At 49.5% G+C, this 12133-nt stretch overlaps 1 protein-coding gene across 3 annotated transcripts in view; it reads left to right on the forward strand.

Annotated features, from left to right (window-relative positions):
• Positions 1 to 12133, forward strand: part of DYM (dymeclin) — a 276200-nt gene that overhangs the window by 81577 nt on the left and 182490 nt on the right. For all 3 annotated transcript variants that reach the window (XM_083155293.1, XM_083155295.1, XM_083155294.1), the window contains exon 9: positions 10066 to 10248. In XM_083155293.1, the coding sequence (XP_083011419.1) occupies positions 10066 to 10248 (183 nt within the window). The remainder of the gene's footprint in view (positions 1 to 10065; positions 10249 to 12133) is intronic.

Raw genomic sequence — 12133 nt, forward strand, 5'->3', positions numbered from 1 at the left:
CCTTAGTCGCATCGACCTTTCATGGTCGACCCAATGTATGTTGACCGTAATAGTGTCGACCCTGTGACCTATACCCATCATCCTTAGGGTAGGTCTATGTGGCAGCAGACTTGGTTTCTGATTGGTTGCCCCCAGCACTGATTTTTCCTGTCACATAATAAAGATTTAATTTGGTCCTAGACCTCTAACCTGTGTCCCATCGCATCTGATCGCATAAGTGTATGGGCAGCATTAGGTTTAGGGGGGGGGGGGGGGATATTCCCTCCATCAGTATACCAAGGTCGGAATTATGATCGCCGGCATCTATATGTATCACAGTGCAATGGTTCCCAAACAAGCAGCTGCATGGGGGATGCAGCTGCCCCATTGCATCTGATCGCATCAAGTGGTGCCCAGTGGAGCACCTGATGTCACATGCCATCCTGCGATGGACATCAGGTGCTGAAAGAGGGTTGGTGTGGGGCTGTGTAGGCGGGGCCGGTGCTGGGGACCATAGCGGTGGAGCTTTCAGGCGGCGGGACTTGTCAGCAGCAGTTGACTTTGAAACACTGGGACGGCCCTCTGATTGGCTGAGAGAGCTCTATCTCTCAGCGGCCTCAGCCAATCAATGGGCTGTCCAGTGTTTCAAAGTCATCTGCTGCCGCTGCCGAGTCTCGCCGCCTGAAAACTCCACCACTCCAGTCCCCGCTACACAGCCGCCATGACTCCCCTGCTGCTGCTGAGTCCCTCCGGCTCCCCGCCAGCGCTCCGGTCCCCATCTCAGCCCCGCTCCCCGAACTCGCCACTGATTGCTTTCGAGCAATCGCATGTGGTTAAAAACCACATGCAATTGCTCATGCAATTCAATAAATATTATGTGCAGCTCATAATATCTATTGATTCAGCATCACATCGAATGTCAGCTTAAAAATGCATGCAATCGTTCGATTTATCGGCCAGATGTGGTCGAAATCGAATGATTGCATGCAATATCTCACATATGTATGGGCAGCATAAGTCCCGCACTAGTGGTTAAACCTAACCCTCAAACCCCCGGGGTAATGATATCGCTGTCCACATACTTACGTTCGGATGCCATCTCCGCTTTTCTGGCGGTGGTCGGGATACAGGTGTCCGTATTGTGACTGCCAGCATCTAATTGCACTACATGATTATTTGCGCAATTACGTTCCCTGCGACAACTACGCACAACCATCGTGTAACGTGCACCCCCGCACATCATGTGACTAAATTGTGTGGTCACATCTTCCTGCCCCCGTTGTGCTGCACTGCATGCTGGGATGTGTAGTTCATCAACATATGGAGGGCCGGTGTTGCCCAGCCCTGTGCTAGTAGCTACTGTGAAAGAAGCGACAGAGCCAGTTAGTGCTAAAGGAGATGGGGTACATGGTGCGGGGGGGGGGGGGGGTGTCAGAAGTGAAAACACAAAATTCACCTGGTCATTGTCTTCCCGCATACAACATGAAACCCAGCTGTAATGGTGTCAGTAAAAGGGTTAACCGTGGGAAAGCTTGCAATGTTGTTCAGCTCTAACAACAACCCCCCCATACAAAATGCTTCTTGTCCGGATTAAGCCATGTCTATTTTATTTTATCTGTGAGAGTGTATTGACTTTGGAGACACTAGCTTATTATGTATGTGGAACTGGCTAACTAAACATCCAAGGGGGGGAATAAAGTGATTACAGGAGGCATAGGGGACAGTGAGAGGGGGAGCTGCGAGGTTTGGGAATGTGTCCAGTCAGTCAGGAAGTAGCCATGCCAAGGCTCAGAGGCTGGAGACTGGGTCTAGTCACTCTGGTGCCAGTGATGTACATAGGTCGGTCACAAGGTCCCGATATCTTAACTCACCCTGTCATTTGTGTACAGTGCCGCCACACATGGCGCGCGGGCCTGCCATCGCTGTTAGCTTATTCAGCAAGGACAGATTCCGGCACATTGTTCTGTTGTGCGGGGTTACCACACAGCAATCACAAATAAGGCACGTCATATAGAAGGGACCTGCGCCCATACCAAGCACAACTTTTATATAAGATAATTAAGAAATAAAATAAAGCAAGGCTGCTATTCTTCTGAGGTATTGTGGGCCTAATTCAGACCTGCTCACTAGTCTTGCTGACAGGTAAACACTGCCCCGCACACCCATAAAAGGCTGGGTGTCTCCCACCCCCACCCCCTCTTGCAAGGCCACATGCCTGTCCCCTTTCCACCCCTCCTCGAGTGAAAGGCCCAGTGACTGCAAAAGTCACCAAAGCCGTTCGCTCCCGCCCATCCACCGGGTATGAATCGGCCTCTATGTACAGTAACAGAGTTTAGTTATAGGGGGCAGTAGTGTTACACATATCTGAATACAGCCAACAGTCCATTGTGATTTTCGGGTATGTCGCACAGCTGGGCCCTGTGTGGGGCGGGGGTCCCGCACAGCTGGGGCGAGTATGCCGTACAGCTGGGCTCCTGTCTGGTGCGGGTGTCTTGCACAGCTGGGTCCTGTCTGGGGTGGGTATGAAGCACAGCTGGGTCCTGTCTGGGGTGGGTATGAAGCACAGCTGGTCCCTGGCTGGGGCGGGTGTCCCACACAGCTGGTCCCTGGCTGGGGCGGGTGTCCCACACAGCTGGTCCCTGTCTTGGGTGGGTTTCTTGCACAACTGGGCCCTGTCTGGTGTGGGTATGCTGCACAGCTGGACCCTGTCTTGGGTGGGTTTCTTGCACAGCTGGGCCTCTGTCTGGGGCAGGTATGCCGCACAGCTGGTCCCTGTCTGGCGTGGGTATCCAACACAGCTGGGCCCTGACTGGCGTGGGTATGCCTCACAGCTGGTCTCTGTATGCTGCGACTATCCAACACAGCTGAGTCCTGTCTGGGGTGGGTATGCCATACAGCTGGGCCCCTGTCTGGCTTGGGTATGCCGCTCAGGGGCCAGGCGCTATGTAAATTTTCAACACACAAACCCTAGGAGAAGACACCTACAGACTTCTGTCATTCATGCAAAATTTTTGACATTTTCAATTTTTTTTTAACTGTCCAGTGGTGATAAATTTGGTCAGGACAACATCCGGTATATATAGTGCATGTACAAAGTCTAATGGTGACTGGAAATGTTTTCCTGCTCGCTGACTCACAGTACTGCTTATTACCTGAGGTTACAGTTTATGGAGATTGCTACCTTTTTAGGCAAAACTATAACCGGTCCATAAAAAAAAAAAAAAATCAGAAAACACTGCTTTTTCCCTTGGTCTAGGAAAGTGCAGAAGTCAGCGGAAGAGTTCGGCAGACACTGAAAACACAGGAAATGGGTCTTAAAAATAGGACAGGACTTTAAGCTGAAATTGTCACAACATGGTCTTTGTGCTTTGTCATCGCTGTACAGCAGCCGTACAGAGTCACTTGTGTACTCAGACCGTTATAAACACAACTCCTCTTTACTGTAAGATAGTTTACAGCGTATTGCCAAATATCCTCATGCCGTTATGGTGGTGCATGCAGAAAATGTATCGTAACCCATAGCAACCAGGCATTTAACGCTTGAATGCTGACAACACAGTCATTTACAGTCTGTTCCCTGCCACATGTACACAATATGGTGATTTATTTTTTGCAGGAAGCCAATTAACCTTTTTTTATATCAGCGATGGCTAAACTTGACAGATGTTGTTGAACTACACATCCCAGCATACCCTGCTACAGTTTTGCTATTTGGCCATGCTAAAACTGATGCAGGGCATGCTGGGATGTGTAGTTCAACAACAGCTGCTTTATATGTTTTGATTGTGAGAGGAAGCGCAGAGCACCAGGAAGAAACAAACTAGACTATCAAGATACATACAAACTCCACACAGATAGGGCCTTGGCAGGGTAGGATTTAGGGCCACTAGTCTGGGGCTCAAAGTGACCAAATTCCTTTATTGAGAGATGGAAGAGCAGTGACCGGTGCTTTGTGGGTGTGGCCAGAACCATGTGGGTGTGTCCACCAATACACAACCCGCCCCAATGTCTCCCTGAATATGTAAAAGCCTAAAAATTGCATTATTTTGTCAGGAATATACAAATACAAGTTTAATACAAATGGCTGACAGTGTGGCAAGATGGGCAACTGGTCATCATCTTGCCATCATGGCCATAGGACTTTTAAATGTGGAGCCCTATATCTGTAGTTCCAGCCGCCCCATTTTTAATCTGGCCCTGGATATATAAATTATGAATAGATGAATAGTAATGGTAAAGTGCAGTAAGAATGTTATTTTTCACCTGTTTGCTGATCTTGTGACTTGCTCACATCATAAACAGCCATTGTGATGTCACTCAGCTTTGGTAGAAAGGTTACTGCTGTGTAGAAAACTGTCAGTTATCAACTGTATCTGCTGATGTGATGTCTCACAATGAAAGGTAGACCTATTTTAACCTAAATATTATATGAAAATGTTAAACTATAAATTGGAAAGATAGAAGCAGATGTGGTACAACCAGTGTGCGTGTGGCCAGCTGTAGTCTTACCTGCCCTATTTTTTGATTGGCTCTGGGCCTTGGCCAGCAATTGAACTCATGACCTCAGTGCTGTGTGGCAGTAATGCGCACCACAACTCTACCCTGCTGTCTGAACTATGATACTTTGAACATTTGATCGATTTTATTGTCTGAATTCCATAATACAGAGACTTAGCTGCTGTGATCACTGGCCTTTTCCTATCTTCTCATATTCTGGTCAGACCTTTGGTCATTCATACTGGTTAATGTCTTCTTAATTTTGGAGTCCTATGTGAGGACCAGGGGCGGATTGGACCACCAGGAGTACGAGAGATTTCGTGCTGGGCCGGGGTCAGCTCAGAGGTGACCCAAGCCTCCCTCTCTCACAGGCAGGGCCGTAGAGAGGACAGAAGGGGGTCTCGCCACTTAAGACACCCGCTGTACACCATGATCAGCCGCCTAGTTGCTATTGTCCTGCTGTGCTCGTTCCTTACATTCCTCGTGGAGTTACGTATTCTTGGGCTGCGTGACACATTAGTAACCAAGCAATCTGACATACAGGGAAATTATAGCACAAATGATTGTGTATCGCTTTGTTTTGCGTTTACACGTCTCGAGGCATCGCTTTGTCTTACGCTCCGTCGCCCAAGTGCCGGAGCTCTCCTACCTTCTGAAATATTGTATTTCTGCCAGTGAGAAGTAAATATTGTTCTGTTATTTTAGCAATATGAAACATTGGCAGCACCAGAGCTCTTGGGCCCGTGTCAAGACGAGAAATATCTGGCTTTTTCTCTTCTTCTTTTTAACATGAAAAGAGCTTAGTTTAATTCATGTAAACAAGATCTCGTATTTCAGTGTGAGTTGGCAGCGCAGTGCGCCGAGGCTGGACGGGCCTGAACGAGGGGGATGCTGAGGAATGCACTCTTAAGGTTTATTATCGCACCCCAAGTCCCTGCCCTGACCGTTCTGGTGATTAATTCGCAGATAAATTAGTGCTATTAAGTGGTGTTTACTGATCAATATGGGAAACGCTTAACGGAGAAGTGTTGGGGCGGTGTTCTCTCCTGCCGCTGGCTCGCTTTCCACGGCTGCTTGGAGCAAATTCATCTAAGTAACACTTCACGTCGGCAATCCGTGGGATGCGGGAGTTCAGGCAACAAAACACAGAGAGAATTTCAAAAGCTGGGGAACCGGACTATGGGTGGACATGTAAATACGTCATTCACTATTGGTCAACATACGTTGGGTCGACATGGACGATAGATCGACCTCATAATGGTCGACGCATGCAATGTCGACATGCGGTTTCCCTTTTTAATAATTTTTTTTAGACGATTCCCGTATACTACGATTGGGAACGGTAAAGTGTGCAGAGCGCAGTAGTAGTGGAATGAGGGACCTGGCCTGAAACAGCCAGACCAGGGTACGCAATACACTAATGGGGGGGGGGGGCACAAAATTGACACAAACAAAATTGAAAAACTCATGTTGACTTTTTCATGCGTTGACTATTGCCGTGTTGACCTTCTGAGTGTTCTGTCTTTTTGCCCATGTCGATCTTGTGCACGAGGAGCTTTTGGGGTGACGCTATGATCCCTACTGGTGTGTATAGTAGTTGGTAGGGTTCATCCTTGGTGCACAATGATAAGAGCCTCATGTGGTCAGGGTGCGTGTGTCAGGAGTGTGCTGCATGTACCGATATCCAGTGATGTGTGTATACCGAGATCCAGAGGTGTGCGCGTACCGAGATCCAGTAATGTGTGTATACCGAGATCCAGAGGTGTGCGTGTGTACAGGGATCCAGTAATGTGTGTATACCGAGATCCAGAATTGTGCATGTACCGAGATCCAGTAATGTGTGTATACCGAGATCCAGAGGTGTGCATGTACCGAGATCCAGTAATGTGTGTATACCGAGATCCAGAGGTGTGCGTGTGTACAGGGATCCAGTGATGTGTGCGCGTACCGAGGTCCAAGTATCTGTGTGTGTGCGCACGTATCGAGGCTGAGGTATTTATAATTTTGCAATTTGCCACCTACACAACATACAGCGTATGGAACAGCTGCCATGTAACATTGGTGAACAGGGATGCACTAGCTTGGGGTGCCTAGTCCTGAGAAGGGGGATGCACAAGCTGGGGGAGCCTAGTCCTGAGGAGGTTGCACAAGCTGGGGTGCCTAGTCCTGAGAAGGGGGATGCACTAGCTGGGGGTGTCTGGTCCTGAGAAGGGGGATGCACTAGCTCGGGGTACCTAGTCCTGAGAAGGGGGATGCACAAGCTGGGGGTGCCTAGTCCTGAGAAGGGGGATGCACTAGCTGGGGTGCCTAGTACTGAGAAGGGGGATGCACAAGCTGGGGGTGCCTAGTCCTGAGAAGGGGGATGCACAAGCTGGGGGTGCCTAGTCCTGAGAAGGGGGATGCACCAGCTGGGGGAGCCTAGTCCTGAGAAGCGGGATGCACTAGCTGGGGGTGTCTGGTCCTGAGAATTGGGATGCACCAGCTGGGGGAGCCTAGTCCTGAGAAGGGGGATGCACAAGCTGGGGGAGCCTAGTCCTGAGAAGGGGGATGCACTAGCTGGGGGAGCCTAGTCCTGAGAAGGGGGATGCACAAGCTGGGTAGCCTAGTCCTGAGAAGGGGGATGCACTAGCCCGGGGGAGCCTAGTCCTGAGAAGGGGGATGCACAAGCTGGGGGAGCCTAGTCCTGAGAAGCGGGATGCACAAGCTGGGGAGCCTAGTCCTGTGAAGGGGGATGCACTAGCTGGGGAGCCTAGTCCTGAGAAGGGGGATGCACTAGCTGGGGGTACCTAGTCCTGAGAAGGGGGATGCACAAGCTGGGGGAGCCTAGTCCTGAGAAGGGGAGTGTACAAGCTGGGGGAGCCTAGTCCTGAGAAGCGGGATGCACAAGCTGGGGAGCCTAGTCCTGAGAAGGGGGGTGCACTAGCTGGGGTGCCTAGTCCTGAGAAGGGGGATGCACTAGCTGGGGGAGCCTAGTCCTGAGGAGGTTGCACAAGCTGGGGTGCCTAGTCCTGAGAAGGGGGATGCACTAGCTGGGGGTGTCTGGTCCTGAGAAGGGGAATGCACCAGCTGGGGGAGCCTAGTCCTGAGAAGTGGGATGCACTAGCTGGGGGTGTCTGGTCCTGAGAAGGGGGATGCACTAGCTGGGGGTGTCTGGTCCTGAGAAGGGGGATGCACTAGCTCGGGGTACCTAGTCCTGAGAAGCGGGATGCACTAGCTGGGGAGCCTAGTCCTGAGAAGGGGGATGCACTAGCTGGGGGTGCCTAGTCCTGAGAAGGGGGATGCACAAGCTGGGGGTGCCTAGTCCTGAGAAGGGGGATGCACCAGCTGGGGGAGCCTAGTCCTGAGAAGCGGGATGCACTAGCTGGGGGTGTCTGGTCCTGAGAATTGGGATGCACCAGCTGGGGGAGCCTAGTCCTGAGAAGGGGGATGCACAAGCTGGGGGAGCCTAGTCCTGAGAAGGGGGATGCACTAGCTGGGGGAGCCTAGTCCTGAGAAGGGGGATGCACTAGCTGGGGGAGCCTAGTCCTGAGAAGGGGGATGCACTAGCCCGGGGGAGCCTAGTCCTGAGAAGGGGGATGCACAAGCTGGGGGAGCCTAGTCCTGAGAAGCGGGATGCACAAGCTGGGGAGCCTAGTCCTGTGAAGGGGGATGCACTAGCTGGGGAGCCTAGTCCTGAGAAGGGGGATGCACTAGCTGGGGGTATCTAGTCCTGAGAAGGGGGATGCACAAGCTGGGGGAGCCTAGTCCTGAGAAGGGGAGTGTACAAGCTGGGGGAGCCTAGTCCTGAGAAGCGGGATGCACAAGCTGGGGAGCCTAGTCCTGAGAAGGGGGGTGCACTAGCTGGGGAGCCTAGTCCTGAGAAGGGGGATGCACTAGCTGGGGGAGCCTAGTCCTGAGAAGGGGGATGCACTAGCTGGGGGAGCCTAGTCCTGAGAAGGGGGATGCACTAGCTGGGGGAGCCTAGTCCTGAGAAGGGGGATGCACTAGCTGGGGGAGCCTAGTCCTGAGAAGGGGGATGCACTAGCTGGGGGAGCCTAGTCCTGAGAAGGGGGATGCACTAGCTGGGGGAGCCTAGTCCTGAGAAGGGGGATGCACTAGCTGGGGGAGCCTAGTCCTGAGAAGGGGGATGCACAAGATCGGGGTACCTAGTACTGAGAAGGGGGATGCACAAGCTGGGGGAGCCTAGTCCTGAGAAGGGGGATGTACAAGCTGGGGGAGCCTAGTCCTGAGAAGGGGGATGCACTAGCTGGGGAGCCTAGTCCTGAGAAGGGGGATGCACTAGCTGGGGGTACCTAGTCCTGAGAAGGGGGATGCACTAGCTGGGGGAGCCTAGTCCTGAGAAGGGGGATGCACTAGCTGGGGGTACCTAGTCCTGAGAAGGGGGATGCACTAGCTCGGGGTACCTAGTCCTGAGAAGGGGGATGCACTAGCTGGGGGAGCCTAGTCCTGAGAAGGGGGATGCACTAGCCCGGGGTGCATAGTCCTGAGAAGGGGGATGCACTAGCCCGGGGTGTCTGGTCCTGAGAAGGGGGATGCACACGCTGGCGTGCATAGTCCTGAGAAGGGGGATGCACAAGCTGGGGGAGCCTAGTCCTAAGAAGGGGGATGCACAAGCTGGGGGAGCCTAGTCCTGAGAAGGGGGATTCACAAGCTGGGGGTACCTAGTCCTGAGAAGGGGGATGCACTAGCTGGGGGTGCCTAGTCCTGAGAAGGGGGATGCACTAGCTGGGGGTACCTAGTCCTGAGAAGGGGGATGCACTAGCTGGGGGTACCTAGTCCTGAGAAGGGGGATGCACTAGCTCGGGGTACCTAGTCCTGAGAAGGGGGATGCACTAGCTCGGGGTACCTAGTCCTGAGAAGGGTGATGCACTAGCTCGGGGTGCATAGTCCTGAGAAGGGGGATGCACTAGCCCGGGGTGCATAGTCCAGAGAATGAGGAGATGAGGCTGCTCTATAACACTGTACAGCGCCATGCTGATAGCTGCTCCCCCTGTCCTGGTAGAAGCAGGCGATGTAAGCGCACTGGAATGTTTCCCTTGCATGGCACACATTACAGGCTGTGAGGGCAGTTCACTACCTTACTGCATGACCTCACCATCGCGTGCTTGTTGTACAGCTGATGTTGGGTGGGACCATTTGGCGTCAGTCAGTGGGCTTCATTTTCTAGGGTAATTGTTAGAAATTTTCACCTATGGGGATTTCTAAACTGTGCATTTTAGCTATGCACGAATGGAATGTTAATCCGGTAAATCAAGTGTTCGAAGTATCCGCTTAAAGGTCTGCGGGTATACACACCAGTGGGATGTAACGGGTCAGGGGTATACCAGAGGCGGCATTACACAGCCCTAGGATAGCTGTACTGCGCGCCATATTACATCTGCGTTATATTGCTGATCCTACGCTCACCGGCACATAACAATTACTGGTGTTCCTGTAGCCACATTCCGCACTGATGTCTCCTCTGTACGATGAATAAGACACAAGGTGGCTGCATCCATTAGGAGTAACCCTCTCTGCAATGGGCTTTTGTTATAAATACGTGCAGGTGGTGTCCGATCTCACTAATATGGACATTACGTTGTTTTTCAGGTGGAATATGGACAGTTTTGACGTTGGGTGGAGTGGGGAGTAAGCCGACCCCCTTACAGGAGCAGTCCTCACCCCTTGCAAACCAAAGTCTGCTCCTACTGCTGGTACTCGCCAACTTAACTGATGCGCCAGACTGTCCCAATCCTTTCCGAGAGGCAATCATGTCCTTTCGGAACACACAAGGTATGTTATCTCTGCAGCATAGTAACAAACACGTTACACCCACAGCGTAATAACGTATATTATACCAGCAGCGTAATAACAAACATGCGTTATACCAATAGCATGACAGCAAACATATTTTATACCAGCAGCGTAACAACAAACATATATTATTCCAGCAGCGTAACAACAAACATATATTATACCAGCAGCGTAATAACAAACATACGTTATACCAATAGCATGACAACAAACATATATTATACCAGCAGCGTAACAACAAACATATATTATACCAGCAGCGTAACAACAAACATACGTTATACCATCAGCGTAACAACAAACATATATTATACCAGCAGCGTAACAACAAACATATATTATACCAGCAGCGTAACAACAAACATACGTTATACCATCAGCGTAACAACAAACATATATTATACCAGCAGCGTAACAACAAACATATATTATACCAGCAGCGTAACAACAAACATATATTATACCAGCAGCGTAACAACAAACATATATTATACCAGCAGCGTAACAACAAACATATATTATACCAGCAGCGTAACAACAAACATATATTATACCAGCAGCGTAACAACAAACATATATTATACCAGCAGCGTAACAACAAACATATATTATACCAGCAGCGTAACAACAAACATATATTATACCAGCAGCGTAAGAACAAACATATATTATACCAGCAGCGTAAGAACAAACATATATTATACCAGCAGCATGACAACCAACATATATTACACCAGCAGCGTAATAACAAACATTTATTATACAAACAGCGTAATAACAAACATATATTACACCAGCAGCGTAATAAAAAACATATATTACACCAGCAGCATAACAAAAAAACATATATTACACCAACAGCATAATAACAAACATATATTACAACAACAGCGTAATAACAAACATATATTACACAAACAGCGTAATAACAAACATATATTACACCAGCAGCGTTATAACAAACATATTACAACAGCAGCGTAATAACAAACATATATTACAACAACAGCGTAATAAACATTACACCAACAGCATAATAACAAACATAGAATACACCAACAGCATATCGACAAACATTCATTACACCAGGTCTTTTTTATACCTCAAAACTGAAAGTGGATAAATAACTGGGGCCAGATGGGATACATCCAAGGATACTAAAAGAGCTTAAAGGGGAGCTGGTAAAACCATTAATAGAATTTTTCAACCAGTCACTAGCTACTGGAGTAATCCCAGAGGACTGGAAGTAGCAAATGTAGTCCCACTGCACAAAAGTGGAAGCAAGGAAGAGGTAAGCAACCAGTGAGCCTTAATACATAGTAGGGAAATTAATGGAAACATTATTAAAACAGAGTTATAGAATATCTCAAAACCAGCAACAGGATGCTAAACGGCATGGGTTTACTGGGGGAAGATCATGTTAAACAAATTTTATTTACTTTTTTTGACTGGGTGACTAAAGTAATAGATCAAGGTGGGGCTGTAGCTGTAGCTTGTTTAGACTTTAGTAAGGCTGTTGACACTGTCCAACATCGCAGACTGTTAAACTTGAAAGCTTGGGATTGGATTCTAAAATGGTTGAATGGATACGAGCGTGGTTGCAGGACAGAAAACAGAGTTGTAGTAAATGGAGTGAAGTCACAGGAGAGAAAGGTTACCAGTGGAGTACCCCAGGGATCTGTACTTGGACCGGTGCTTTTTAATATCTTTGTTGGTGATATTGCAAATGGAATTGAGGGTAAAATGTGCCTTTTTGCAGATGAAACAAAGGTATGCAACAGGGTAGACACACCAGGAGGGGTAAAACAAATGATTGAGGATCTAGGCAGATCAGGGTTGCCGACTTTATTATTCTCCTCTACGG

The sequence above is a fragment of the Crinia signifera genome, chromosome 1, assembly GCF_055691185.1.
Source record: "Crinia signifera chromosome 1, ASM5569118v1, whole genome shotgun sequence".
Lineage (NCBI taxonomy): Eukaryota > Metazoa > Chordata > Amphibia > Anura > Myobatrachidae > Crinia > Crinia signifera.